At 37.3% G+C, this 15,447-nt stretch overlaps 1 protein-coding gene across 1 annotated transcript in view; it reads left to right on the forward strand.

Annotated features, from left to right (window-relative positions):
• The window catches only part of SYN2 (synapsin II), a 191,284-nt gene that overhangs the window by 168,597 nt on the left and 7,240 nt on the right, over positions 1-15,447 (forward strand). Inside the window, exon 11 of the mRNA XM_074914213.1 lies at positions 15,077-15,137. Within this exon, the coding sequence (XP_074770314.1) occupies positions 15,077-15,137 (61 nt within the window). The remainder of the gene's footprint in view (positions 1-15,076; positions 15,138-15,447) is intronic.

A 15,447-nucleotide genomic window follows, 5' to 3' on the forward strand; every position in this document is an offset into this window, starting at 1 on the left:
TGCTATATAAATGCTAAATAGCATCTTTTTTATCTTCATAGCTAGGCAGCAGGTCTGATCAAGAGCAGCATTATCAGCTACAACTTTGAGGTACTTCTTTAATATATCAAAGGAATAAACCATGACAATACATTCTGACATAAACTATTAAAGACTGTATTACTACTCCGTACCAGCACAGCTCCATGGCAATCACTTAAGCAACAGAATAAACCAAACTGTAATACAGGAATTACCAAGCCTAACTCAAGAATCTATTTTTACTCCCAGTAGGCTCCACACCAGGTAAACAATTTGAAAACAGTTTTGTGGCATACCTCAGACAGACTAGTTCTTGAGGCAGAATGACTAATTTGTTCTTCAAATATATCATCATGCTTTAAGTCATAAAAATACACCATCCCACATAAAAAAGTGGTGTGGCTTCTATTTATATTACAGCCACTTGAAACTAAGCACAAAATTGTTTCAACCACGGAACCACATACAATGGAGAAGTTTCCATCCAACATGACTCAAGTCCATTGTAAAGGGCACTGAAAAAGAAAGACAAGGAGGGGAAAAAATTAAATCCCCTTATGCCAAAATACAGTTTCTTTTAAGGACTAGTAGATTAGCCATATATTAAAATGAAGCAAAGAGTCAAATTTAGAGTTGCCCAGAGCATACAAGTCAACATAAATCAAAATATAAAGCAATTATAGACATTGTTGTAACATTAATAGATTCACAGTTATTTAGAGTATTTGATATTTCACATTTTGGGGAGGCATACTTCCCTGGATTTCACAGAAGACAAGGAAGGAGGAATGTTTAGGGTTATTGGTCATCCAAAGAAACTGGTGATCTGTTGTATGTAAATAAAATTTGTACTCATTTCCAAAGAAAAACCACCTACATAAGTCCAGAATAAAAATAGGACACAAAGAACATCTTAAGAAAGTTCCTACATTCCTCGGTCATTGCTGTCACTCATCATGTTCATGAAAAGGTTTTCTTCCTCTTAAGCAAAAAAGTTTTGGATGAATCCAAAGACAGTATTTGCTGGCTAGCTGCTGAACTTGTATTAGATTTCTACTTAGTTTATGTTACTGAAGAATCCAGCCTTTGCTAATGGCAACGGGTTGTTATTCATCATTAATCTTCTTTTCTTTATCCTATCTTTAAATTATGGATTACAGTTGACCAAAATCAGAGATATCCCTTCAGAATATTTGAAATATTCGTTAGTTTTCCTCTCAGTTAATCAGACTCTGCTTTCTTAAAATTTGCCTTGTTGTATATTATCCACCAGTTTAGGACAGACAAAGGGGATCTGAATTTCTACAGAAGATATTATTTGCAAATACCCATTAACCTTCCCAGGTTTAAGGGAAAAACATGAAACAGATCTATAGTATTTAAAACAGATATCTCCTCGTGTGTACTTAATTTTTAGCTGAGTTGTTTTCCTAAGAACAAAATCAGTCGGTTAAAACAAGCTGTCCCTTTCATCTTTGAACAGTCTTCTCTTTTTCTAATCTGAGAAATTATTTCCTATTCTTGAGAAATACAGTCCATTCATTTGCGGGGCAGGGCAATACTGCATATTTCTACAGGTCACATAAAATCAAAGCCAGTAATTTGTCCCAAATCAACTATGTGCATATGTATATGTGGTCTTAGAAACCAAAGTAATACAAATATCAAAGAGCAATTTGTGTGTTTTTCTACTGCTTTTAAATGAACAGTTTACACGTTTACAGTCAATAATACAGCTATAGATGTGCCATGTTTTGAATTCCCTTATTATCTGTGTGGGTACTTTAAAATTATTTATAATCTACCCACTACTGTGGCATTTGGTGCATCGTACATAGAAGAATGCTTCCGTTTATAAATGCCCACAGTTGTCAGTACTGTTCCAATTAACTATCCATCAGAAAATAAATCAATGATTAGGAAAATAAGTCTTTGTTTAGAGCTATGCAGCCAAATCTTGATGGAAATGATTGGCCTTGCAATATGTTCTGAAGGCCAGAAGGAGCGCATTCCAAAGGCAGGGACCTCAAACTGTCTTGCTTGTCTTGAAACTTCAGATATGGATCCTGTGATTCTTAATCCCGTTAAATCTACAATCCGAGATATCAGATATATCGAGATTTTTAAAATATATGTTTTGTATATTACACATTTATTTATTGATCTATAAACACGTGCACAGGCTCTACAACAAGTTCTACTGCTACAGGGCTGGCAGAGACTCCGTGAAGGAGAAAAGCTGCAGGCTGCGGCTCTGTGTGTTGTACCTCACACCACCTGACCCTGGCTGCTGCCAACAAACTGTCTCACACTTTTCTCTGGTGGTCCCAGGCTGCATTTTACTGCATATCTTTGGCAGCGTGATTGAACTGGATTGGGATAGAAAGTATTGATTACAGGATTCAAAGCTTGTCAGTTCTGCTCTTATTAGCTGCTTACAAGTCTTCCCACTGCAAAGAAAATCGAGTCCCTGGACTCAGAGAAGTTCTACCTGATATAACTACATAGGGTCAGAAAACTTTTTCCAGAAAAATAGGTTGTTTCTGTCTAATTTAAAAATATGACAGCTTGTTTTACTCACAACTATGATGAAAATATATAATAGAATTTTATCTAGGAATATGATGTTAATAGAAGTTTTCCATGAGACAAACCTGCTCCACTTGCAGGCAATAGGATAGAAATCTATATTTCCACCTTTTGTAACCTCTTTGAATACTTTTGACAGACCTTTTGAGAAGCCTTTTTCAATTCTTGCCTTAAAAACAAACCAGTAGGTTAAACTACCCAGTGAAGTGTTCTAGCCAGTGGAATCACTTATCTCTGTCTCCATCTGTTGTTAGGAAAGATCACGGCCAAAACTTCCGCTGTCTGGATTTGCAAAACTCTGCAGGTGGTTGCTCAATGCAGACTATTTTATGCTTGTTTCTGTAGCAGCATTTGTATGTAAAACAATAATAGTAAAATATCTATTCAAAGCTGCATATCAAGTCATTATATGAAATGTGATGAACTAAATTCTGTGTAAAATATTACATTGTGCATGAGTATTGCCATAAAATGCAAATGTTTACGGTCATGTTAGCAACTGAAGCTAAGGAAGATCACATTAGCAAGATGTTATTTCAGTCCAGCTCTGTTGAAACCGTGTTGCATTATCCACAAAAGAACAAGGAATTTATTATCCTTAATGGAAGGAATAAATCTGTGCACCAGAGACACAATTTCGATAATGACATAACATCGGAAAGAGCACAACATTCACAGCTATATCCTGGTTCTGTCTGATTTAAAAGAAAGTAGTAGCACACCAGTAATAAACCAATAATTGATGCAGAAGTTAAGAGGTCAGCACTTTAATTATTTTGAGACTAGAATAGCAGAACCTGACATGTTTAATTTCTTAACATTCTTTTCTAAAATGTTTTAATACCTTCTTCACCACAGGGAAGTTCAGCACAATTACATTAAGTTCGGTAGAAACTGGGGTCGAGGAGCCCTTATTCATCTGTCTTCAGATATTTAGAGATCTGGTTTGATTTATTTCCATTTTTCCTATTTTTTGCTTTATCTTATGCATTCTTCATTCCCTGGCCCCTTATACGATTTGGCTAGAGCCAAGCAGTTTTCTCCAGTTTTATTTTTCTATGTTTAAAGAGAAAAATTGAACCAAATGTAAATATAGCATAAATAACAAAAAATACTACCTCCAGAGAGAAAGGCAAACCATTATCAAATTACCTATTCTTGGGCTTCCACAGGAGTAGTCACAGTTCTATTACCTTCTCTCTATTGGATTTACTTTTTTAAAAAAGCAAACTACTTATGATAAGCAGCAATTTGTTTCAAATCACTGAAGTTTTTATGATGGCCAGACAATACAGTAACGTGATTTGATCTTAACTGAAGGGGAATGCACTTAATTGGGAATGATCCCATCATGGAGTTATACAGAAATCTTGAATTCAGTATTAGTCTGGATATTAGGAGAAGTACACTTCTCTGCACTAAATTTGTGGTGTGGACTTTATCTCTAAATGACTTTCTTCTTTTCACAGTCTTGTAGAAGTTCACCTGAAGTATAACCATTGATTAGGGAAAGAGGAACAGGGCTGTGACTTGTAAGTTTGCTACAGGTTTTATCATCCTTCAGACCCTGAATGCTAAATCTACTTGCATTAGCCAGACCATGCTCATACCACCAAGAATTTTCTTTCTGTCACAGTCCCTTGGCACTTACTTGCAGGAACATATTTTTCTTCTTTATGTCTGGAAGGAAATACTCCCTAACAAATAAACAAAAGACCACACATAAATCATTCTGCATGACTGAGGGTAAATAAAGAGTTTCAGTATCCGTATCTGAGAATCCTGCTGAACTGTTGCAAAGCAAATCACTCCCTGGTGCAATTAGATCCATACTAACAGTAATTTAAGAACAGCTTGCCTTAAGAAGGCTGCTAAATGATCCAATGACCCCTAAACCCATACATTCTGTATTTCTTTCTCTTAGGAAGTATTTAAATAGGGGATAAATGGTGGCTATGACATCATATGACCATGAAGCTGATGTATCCAGATGTGTGGAATAACATCTGGTGGAACCCCAGATCCTAAATATACTCATGAGATTAGCCTGAATCTCTCTCTCTGTGCAGGGCAAGGGAGGACAGAGACCCTGGAAAAAGTCTGGACAGGATTTTACTATGTGCCTCTTAAATTTTTTACCTTTCCAAACTCTTACATCAGGTTACTCACTATAAGCAGAGCAATATAGCTTGTCAATGAACAAGTGGTGTATCTGTGTAGATATTAATTGAGCATCTTCTGCAGTCTACATTAGCGATCACTGAGGTTTTTTCTGCTTGTTGTTTACCTCAGAAAGTTTGTAGGCACTTTGACAGCCAAACAAAATCCGAGTAGTTACTCTTTACCACTTACACTGTCCATCTGCCTAAAAGTTATTTTATATTATAGTCCCCAGCATGCAGATTACATTTCATCTTAACATGCTTAATGAGTTACTGTTGTACATGAAGGAAAACTAGTCAGGCAGCAGCACGATGCCTGCCTAAAAATCGAGAACATTGTCATCAGAACTCTTTGGGAACAATGCAGAGTATTGCTGGGGCATACACACATCACAGAACGTGAAACACAAAGCCTTGCTAAGGTTCTGTAAGTCAAAAGCCATCCTTAAGGCCGTGATGTTCCGCGGGTTTTGCCGCAGCAGGCCCTGCGCGGGCCGCGGCGGCGCTGGTGCCTTGGCTCCCAGCGACATCTGGTGGCGGGCGCCGGCGGGGTGCTGGTCCCGGCGGCGAGGCCCAGTTAGGCCGGGCTTAGTGTTACACCGCCCTAGGCCCGCCGCGGCACGCCGCACCAGGATATACCGTTTACAAGCAGTAAATGCTCCCCATTAGACATTTTCTCATAATGCTGTTGGAATGTATTTATCTAATTTATTGTCATTATTTTAATATGGGATATATTTCAATGTGCTGTCTTAACGTGTGCGTATATATAAGTGTATATATATACACCCAGTGTTTACCAGTGTATATTTGGAAGAGGAGATGCTTATTTTAATCAAAGGGGTTTTTTAACCTTTTAGTTATTTTATGTTTGTGAAAATACAAGAAAAACAGCTGTTACCCTTTTAGATCCTAATATAAATGTATGGAATTAAGAAAAGCAGAAGAAAATAAACATGTATGGACCCTGAGCTCACCACATCCTGGATAAAGGCTACATTTGAGGCACACTTCATTCCAGCTAAATTTACAACAGCCAAGTTTATTTATCACAGTATAAAATGATAGCATATACTTTACCGCGGATGTTTTGTCCATCTTTGAATAAGACACCTATTCAGGGCAGATAATGTCTTCTTCATATAGGTGACAGAGATCACAGCAGAGGCAGAGACTCAGGCTCTAACTGCTGGATGAAGGATGTCCATATATTTGAAACAGTCGCTATTTCATTACTCAAAGGTTGATTTATTTTAAGCATTTGAACTTGACATTCAGGTATAGTAATATATTAAAAACAAAGTTCATGCAGAAAAATAAATCCTAGGATTTTTAATATTGACAGTAATTAAAAGACGAGTGGGACACAACATACAAATGTTGAGCAGAGATTTTACAAACAAATTGATCATGAAAGTTAAGATAAGCTATTTTAAAATACTTACTGAGATCCTGTACCAGTAGATGGAGTAATTACTAAGGGAGGTACATATGTATTGCCCAATTCTGTTGCTTATTTAGTCTCACTCATAAACAGAAGTAACAGTAAATAACTTGCTGGATATTTGATAGTGATAAATGTCTATATTAAGGCTTTTGGATGTTAGCTGTGAATGTATCCATTAAATGAGGATGCTTAAATCAAAACACTAATAGCTGCTTTCCTAACTTGTTTTGAAATAATGTGCCAAGAAGTAAAGAATTGTGCCTTTACAATGCCCTTTTTGAAGGGATCTGATGACCTTTAGACTGTAAAACAGAATATACTAAGGGGCATATATTAAAGGTTTAGGATTATTTGGTCAAAATTTCTACTGACATCAACAGAAATTTGTCCAAATGAAATAAAAGCTTTCAGGATGTGGCCTGATTTTTTTTTTTTTTTATTTCTGAATACTCTCTATTGAATACTTATCACCAGCAGTGTACCTGGAACAATACATGATCCCTGCAGACAAGCTGAGTAAAGCTTGGTGAGAGGAAGAGTTACTCACAAAAGTACTTGTTAGAAGTCAAGCTTTATGACCAGGATGTTAGAATGACTTCAGTTATCTGTAGGATATAGTGCTTTAGCCTGAGTGCTAATAATTTTACAATACAGAAGGCAAAAAAAATCATAGCTAAAACATGAGAAGCATTACTAGTTAATAGATCCTTATCCCCATTTATTTTAAACATTATAACAATACTGTTCTCTTTTTGCCTTCATTCACACAATAAAATTATGCTTTTGTTAACTTTTTTATTATCTTCTGCCAGATGATCTTCTGATCATCTCACAATCTGCCAGTTGTATTGGCAGAAGCAGACACTGTTTGAGAATTCTGAAATTCCATGGTGTCTATCCTCAAGAACAAAGAAAACATTTCATTTTTAAGTAATCGTGAACCCACCACTATAGAGTAGCCTATAAGTTTAGTAGACTTCTGTGAGAAATAGCTTTTTTGTCCCACGGGCATTTTGAATGAGACTCGAAAAAATGTCCTCATTCCATTATAAAGCAAAACTGAACCTTTTCAAAATTAAAACAAGGACAACAGTAATCCCATCGTTATAGAACAGGCAAGAGCTGCCACAAACACAAATAGAAAAGGAGAATCTAACTTAAATCTCTCAGGTTTATCTTAGTGATATAATTATCATCATATAACATCTGCTTGATTTTTTATTTTATCTTTTTTTTTCATCTATTTTTATGCTCTGATTTTGTTTATTTAAGCTGAACCTAATAGAAATATCTTTTTTTTGGACGCTTTTCCTTGGCCTTCTTTCCTTTCCCCACTGTGGTGGGTGTTTCCCCTCTACTTTTTTTTTTGTTATCATTCTCTGTCTCCATTTGACTTTTTTATTTGATTTCTCTGACCTTTAAATCATAACCTGTTAAGCAAAGCTGTTTGGCTTTACTCCATGTTTAACTTGCAAGGATTCTGTCCCTCTCCCCAACACTCATTGCCACAGTTTATTTTGAATAAGGACCATGTGTTAAAATTTTTAAGCAAGGTTAAGCACCAAGAGAAATTGTGGAAAAATCCAAAACAGAGCAGCTCATCTTCAAATATTCTTGATTTGTCCACATAAAAGAAGAAGCAGCCTCACCCACCCTGCGCCCTTCAGACACTAATCTGGTGGTAGATCCGTGCTCCATCTGGCTAGCTGCCAGTAGAGCAAGCTTCAGCTTCTTATCCATCATCCTCCAGTATCTCTCACCTCCTAGGAGAGACTCGGGAAGCTTGTTCGAGTCCATACCAGCCAATACCTGTGTACTTGTGCTGCAGCAGGAGAAGCAAGGAGGGAAGCACATGCAACCACTGAGAGAACTATGAGGCTCTGTTCATACACTAAGGTTCTCAACTTTGCTATTATTTGGGAGACAGCTCAAGCGTTTTGCTCAGTGCACTACCTCTTCTCCATGCCTCCTCCCACTCTGCTGTTCTGTAACACTGATACAATAATATTAAGATAATGTGTGTTATAAGACTGGAGTTGAGTTAGCTTCACCATCTTTTTTTCCAGATTCTCTTGTTTCAAAGCATAAACCAATTCTGAATGGATCCAGTAAGGGTGGATCTCCGTGGCTCAATATGTTCTGCAGATCTTAATCACTTCCGGTTCATGCACGAATCACTTGCCAGCCCACATTTTAACAAAAAAATCTGATTTTTTTTTTAAAGACTGGAGGATCAGGTACAGCATAACTTCAGACATGGTCAAAGTCCCTGGGTTCAAGGCTCAAAACCTTCCTTACAACTTCAAACAACATAAGATTTTGACACTATCAAGCCCCAAGGGGTACCTTATCCTCTACGTATATGGAGGTATCTATGTACACTGAGAAAGGTGCAAGAAAGTTTAACTTTCCAATAACTGGACAGTCTTCTTGATGTGTTGTACCATCTTCACTTGCCTGTCCGTCTGCCTTTCAGCTCCTTCTCTGGTATAAACATGCATGCACACACATTTTAGTCTCAGCTGCTTTAGCACGCAGGGGGAGCTCTCTCCTATCGCATAGCCCACATTCCTTCCTTGTCTATGGGGAGCAATTTTTTCACTCGAAATAACTGCCTGAAAGCTGCTGTGCAACTGCATGCTTTTAATGTTCCCTTTTCAAAAACAGAAATTGAAATCTGGTTTCTTAAAGCAAGAGCTGCAATAAAATAAAGCTGCATCCTTGTCTGTTAGAATTATTGATTGGCCATGGAAGGGGACCATCTAGCTTCAACAAGCGATGCTACTTAAGAAATTATTTCCCCTCATAGGTCAACATCCTACTCTTTCTCCAGAAAGCTCATCTCTTTGAGGGGTGGGATTATTTTTGTTCAGCAGAATGATAGAAATTAGGACTGGAATGGATGGTGGGAGTTCATCTGTTTCGGTATCTCAGGGAAAATACTGGAGTGTACCGTTTATCAGCAGTGAGTGCATACTAGGGTACTCATTTTTAAGGCTGTGTGTAAAAATATTCAAGAAGGAAACTATTATCTATGAAGTAATTAGTTATTTAGCAATGGAAAACAGTCTATAAAATCTGTTAGAGTACTTTTTGGTGTTTAAAAAAAAAAAAAGCCTTGTTCAGTGCATTTTGTAAATACTATTCCAAGTAAAAATTATGCTATATAGGATTTTTCTGCTCATAGCAGTCATTTTCCTTCCCATTCAGAGGAAGATCTTAACGGGTTTTGCATGGGTAGTTTGGAAAGTTGGTTGAGCAATAACAAAAGCTGCTCTAAATTTTTGAATTCTTTATCACAACTTCAACGTGAATAAACTCTAGACTGGCATCAGTTCTGCTGAGAGCATCTTAGCACCCATGAAGAAGGGCAAGAGCAAGACCGAACACTGGTCCTCTGAAAAACTGTAAAAAGCAGGAGCCAGCTGTCCCTTTTGCACTAGACAAAGTGAAGGTGACTCCTTTTTAAGGTGTACCTTACCACATCTCTCCATTATAACTGTAACTAGGCCTGTTTCACTGCCTTTCTCAGTCCACAGCGAATATATAATGCAATAAATAGCAAAACCCTTGTAGTCCTGTTCAGTACCACTGGCAACACAGTGAAGCAGATACATCACCTATGCCAGATTCATTCAGAATAGGGTGAGGGCTGAACCAGCAACCTGTAAGTATCCCTGACACACTCACTACACACTAAATGTATAAAGCAGTAAGCAACAAGGTGCTAAGGAGTTTCTTGGGTTGGGATGCTCCATATCGGAAAGCCACTTCAAGATCTCACTGCTTTGCTACACTATACAATATGTGCTTATTTCCAGCCCAGCTTTATTCAGTTTATACCCATTTCTTCATGGTTCATGTTGTCCTTTAGTCTAGCTTGTTTTCTGCCTAGTTCTTTACTATTATAATATACTTTTTAAAAGCAACTGTACTGTGTTCAAGCCTTCATTCTGCTAAACTAAGCAAGACACGTTCTTCCAAATGCTGTAGGTATAAACTCTTCCACCTGCCTGGTCAGTATAATAGCACTTTTCTGTGCCAGATCAGCTTACATTCCTCTTGCTTGAGCAGCACTGATGTAAATGATGCAAAACATCATGGCTAACACCTACTGGAAATACTTCACTGAATGTGTGATAAGATTTTGGGTTTTCATTTCACAAATCTTTCCCATTAGATTTCAGTTAGCGAGCTCTGTATTTCTGACAGATGCATGTTATTTTTCCATAAATAAATTATTTTGGACATTGCATTTAAGTTTTTTCTATTTTTTTTTTAACTCCACTTACCAATTTCATTCTTTCTTTAGGATATTTTGGTCCTGTAGGCTTTCAGTTTTTTATCATCTACAGCTTTTACTAGCACACACCTACTTTTTGGTGCTGATTTAATTAATGAAAATTCTACTTGAGTTGCACATCCCAGTTAAATTCTCCCCATTAGTTTTTCTTCAATAACTGCCAATGTCCTCAGTAGCCACTTCCTTCCCCACAATGTAATTCCTGTAGTATTCGTGCTTAAACTTCTCCAGTGTAACTTGCACATTTCCAGTTGTTAGAGGTATCTGTTATGGAATTCTGTATTTCATGAGTCAGCTGGTTTTGATTTCTGAGAGGAAGAATATCTGGTCTGACCAATATGAGCCCAGGCAGATCTTTGATTTTTACTTCCATCTCATTTTTAGCTTATATCCCACCTGCTGTCTTGCCCTTGCTTCTGTATTTATCATAATCTAGACACTTCAAACATTCCTTTACCATTGCCACCCTAGTTAAATTATCTAACTTACCTCTCTCCTTAGCAATCACATTTTTTTCTTAGTTCTCCTGTTACTTAATTGTTTTACTGTTTATTCTTGTTCCTTTATGAGATTTAACTCAGCCCGTATTTTGGCACCTGAAAAACATGGCTTTCCCTTCAAATATTGAAATACCTATGAAAAGCTTCTATCATTGCATTACAAAGAAAACCAAATGAAACCCAAAAACAACTATACATGCTCCAACTATAGTTCCCAAAATCTTCAAACTCAGCCAAATCAAAATCAATTTTTGCTGGGACTCAGTTTAGCATCTCTTTTGCCCAAGGGCTATTTCCCTGCCAAGTTGCTGCTTTTGCTCCCACCCATTTCAACATTCTTCAGACAATTCAAAATTCAAGTATATATATGAGTCCAATCTGCATTTATAAAAGATACAAGGTACAGAAAGAAGTAATACCACTGATCAAATTCTAATACAACATGCTTTGAAGAAGAAACAATACTTTCCTCTGGTTCTACCCCTAAAATTCTAAGGAGACAGTTTCAGGTAGGTGTGGAAAGGAAAGAAGTGCTACAGAGACATCTGGAGACATCTATTTTTAAGACAAGTAGTGGGTTTTCTGCTCTGGCTATAATTAATTTAGCCAATATTCATAAAGACCATTATGCAACCAAAGCATGAGTTGTTATACCCAGAGTTGAGAAATCACTGTAGTATACTTGCAGTATTCATGTGGCTTAGAGGTTTCCACAAGTAAAGTCGTATTTTTTTAGAGTAGTATATAAACAGTAAATCCTCTTTGAACAGGAGAGATTGCATAAGCAGTTCTCTATAATGTTACTATCAACATCATCAATCCCTTCTCTTTGGGGAATTTGGATGTGATATGAAAGTTGTGTTCCATAAAATGAAAACCAAAAGAGCTCCTTACAACAGCAGTTACCACACCTCACTTAGGTAATCCTAGACCATATTAAATGCTGTAGTTTCTAGCTTCTGTACTAATTTTGCTCTTTAGCCCTGAGCATCCAAATAAGAATCTGTTCAGGGTCATTTTCCATTATATGTGCTGCATTCTAGTCCTTGATTCCTGTAATGTTTGAACTAAGCAATAGGCAAGTTTGTAGATCCGAACTGCAGTACAGGAAAACATGTTTGTACTAAAAGAAAGTGGTAGGAGGGTGAGCTTCTAGGCTGGGCAACAAAGAAAAAAAAAAAAAAAAAACACCAAAAACCAAGAGGGGTGAATACATCTGCAGGACAGGTCTAGTCCAGCATCTCTGTTCAGAAAGATTATGTTGCCTATAAGGAGTTAGCAGCACTTACAATTACATTGGCACACCACCTTGGAGAGGTGAGAAGTAACAGTCTGTAGTTCATTTGCCAGCAACTGGTGTTTTAGAAGAAGCCTGGATTTTATTAAAGGCCTTGGCTCAGGACAGCAAACAAGACTGGTTCAAAGCCTGTCTTTAATATCAAGTATCAAGGTTTCTGACTGTCTGAAAGAAAGACTCTTGAAAAGGACTGCATTACTACAGACCATTGAAAAACCATGAGTAAGGTTTCTCAATTAGGAATGCAATGCTAATTAGTCTTTTTGGGTCAGCCTGGGTGGGTTGGCTAATTAGCAAAAGTAATATACCCATGTGATTGGCCTGGAGTGTGGGTGAGGTTCCTGGAAGCACCAGGTGATATCTGGTGAAAAAAAGGATGTGTGGGTGGTAAAATCAGGACAGCTGCATTCAGTGACTAGAGAGGGGGAAATACATCTTCAACAGAAAATGCATAAAGGCTCTAAACTTTCAGAACAGTTGAGCTAAGGATTAGCAAACTTCTATGAAGTTGGTTGAAAGCTTAATTTAGGATAAAATAATTTCTTTCTAAGATGGAGAGATTGTACTGCTGTTGTCAAGTCAGTGGTGTGTGTGATAAAACCCAAGACCTTTTCAGTGCAAGAACAAATGGCAGATTTGCTTCAGCCTCAAGGCATGGAGGAGATGGAGGCCTTGCAGATGTTCTTTTAACATTCAAGTAGATGTGAATTTAAACTGTCAGCCTGTGTTTTCTACTTCTAAATAAAAGATGAGTTTTACCTACATAATCTTTTATTTTAGTAGAGAAATAGCAACACCCATATCCTCCCTAGTCATCCTCTGCCACTGCAGAGAACTGTACAGATTGGTTTATGGCCCTCTGTAAGTCTTGGAAGTCTAACACATGGTAGTTGTAGAGAAGTTGTAAAATGTTATGAATGCTTTCTAACAAAAGTCATATGATCTGTTTGGTCCTCCAGACAGAAACTCTTGGACGCCCTCAGGCACAAGTACTTGCCCTTGCCCGTGAGGCAGGTCCCTCCCTGTGCCCCACCACACCACCAAAGGCGTGTGTCTTCAGACTCTGCCCCACGCCACCTCAGAGCCCTGCAGGCACAAGGGAGGTGCCAGGTGCATGGAACAATGGCACAGGAATATGAAAGGAGTTGGCTCCTCCAGGGCAACTTTTCAAGGTTTCCGCTCTGGGCTAATTTCCCCAGTATCCAAGTTGTTACTGATGTAAATGAATATTGTTCCAGTGAGCTCCAGCAGCATTATACAGAGAGGATACCACAAATACTTAACGTTACTGAAACATGCATAGGATAGAATGTCAGCTTTTACATGTGGTTCAGAAAATTAGAGGAAGGAGAGAAGCAAAACAGAGAAGACTTTAACCCACACTAAAGCACTTTAAAGTGTTCTGATGCCTGTGTCTTTCCTTATGAAATGCTCTTCTACATATCCTCATCCTTAAAATGATGGTTACCGAGAACTATGTAACTGGGTCACTTAATATAAGGATCAGATTTTTCTCTATTCGTTTTGTATGTATAATTTTTACTCCTCAGTTGGTCTTCTGAAGGTTGGTTAACTCTGAATAATTAGAGTTTTAGACCTGTCCTATGTCCTTTTATTTATGTAGTTAAAGCAGAAGCAGACAAAGCAATTTGCAACAGCTGCGTACGATAGAGTGTTGTTGTCTTGTAACATTTAGAAAGTGTAACTTCAAGATTACTGTGCAGGAATTCACATCACTACGAGTAATATTTATTTCTGTAGTTCTAAGATCAAATACAAATCTATCAGAACAAAACAGTAAGCTTTGCAAGAAACATGTTTAATTAATTTTACATTTACTATGTAATATATTCTAAGATTTTTCCTTCTTGACAGATGGCAATTCGATTTCTGGAACCTTAAAAAACCCCATGCTATTATGTCCAATGATTTAACATATTTCACTTTTCAAAATATTAGAGATGGGCCTAAGACAAAGTTTGGATTCAAATACTAATGTTCCCAGAGGGTGTTCTGCTCCAAGGTTTTGGTTCAGGCCCATCTTTTCCTCTCGACAAGTATATATTTGAAAAGGATACTGCCAAATAAATCTCCTGTTTTGAAAAGTTAAGTATTACATATGTTTCTAATAACATGTCAGATGGAGTAGCATGAAGTAATTTCAATTATTTTTATTATTTGTCTGTGGGTTTTGCTTCCTTCTTTCATTTTGCTTAGCAAAACAGCTAACCTAGAGTAGTCCATCTCCCTTCCCATTTACAGTCAGCAAATCAAAGTGAAACTATCACAAGCAAAAAATCCTGCTGTGCTAGTGCTTCCAGATAAAAATGAATGTAATTGAAAATAAGTTATTTCTTAACTTACACAAAGGTATCTGTTGAAGTCTATTTTCTATTCAGTCTATCCTAAAAAAGAGAGCAGAAGCAATGAGATACAGAAAAGTCATTCAAGGTGCTAGGAACTGAAGACCATACACAAATGGAGGTAAGATTTGAGAAGGCACTCCTTATATCATGATCACATGCTGCAAAGGGAAAACAATTCTTTTTAAGAATTCAGCTTTGGATTAGTCCAGGATTCATATATCATGTCAAACAGAACTAAATTAGAAAATGTTATCTGGAATAAATTAAAAGTATATGTTCAGCCCCAGCTAATAAAGAGATTTCTAATGAAAATAAAGACAAGTTAGTGGAAAATTGGAGCTAAGCTACTCTAATTTTTTTTTTCTCTTCTGTTTTCAAATGTATTTTCCAGAGCGGATCACTAAAGGAGCCAGAGCCAAACAAAATCCCACCTCAGCGACCACCACCTCAAGGTTGTTTACAGTACATTCTCGACTGTAATGGCGTTGCAGTAGGACCAAAACAAGTCCAGGCTACTTAGATAACTGAGACTAAAAGCAAGGGTTAAAGCAAAAATGAAAAAAAGAAAAGAAACAAACACAATCTTAAAAGCAAACATACCAGTTTTGTTCAATTTTTGCATTGTTTCAGTGCTGACCTGGACTGTGTTTTTTCTATGCAGTGTCAACTATACTGTCTGGTTGTTTACTTGTTCATGTCTGTGCGTGTAATGCTTACCTACCTTTCTCTGTAAAATTTGTGATTTCAGGGCTGTTGTCAACA

Source organism: Athene noctua, chromosome 10 (genome assembly GCF_965140245.1).
Source record: "Athene noctua chromosome 10, bAthNoc1.hap1.1, whole genome shotgun sequence".
Lineage (NCBI taxonomy): Eukaryota > Metazoa > Chordata > Aves > Strigiformes > Strigidae > Athene > Athene noctua.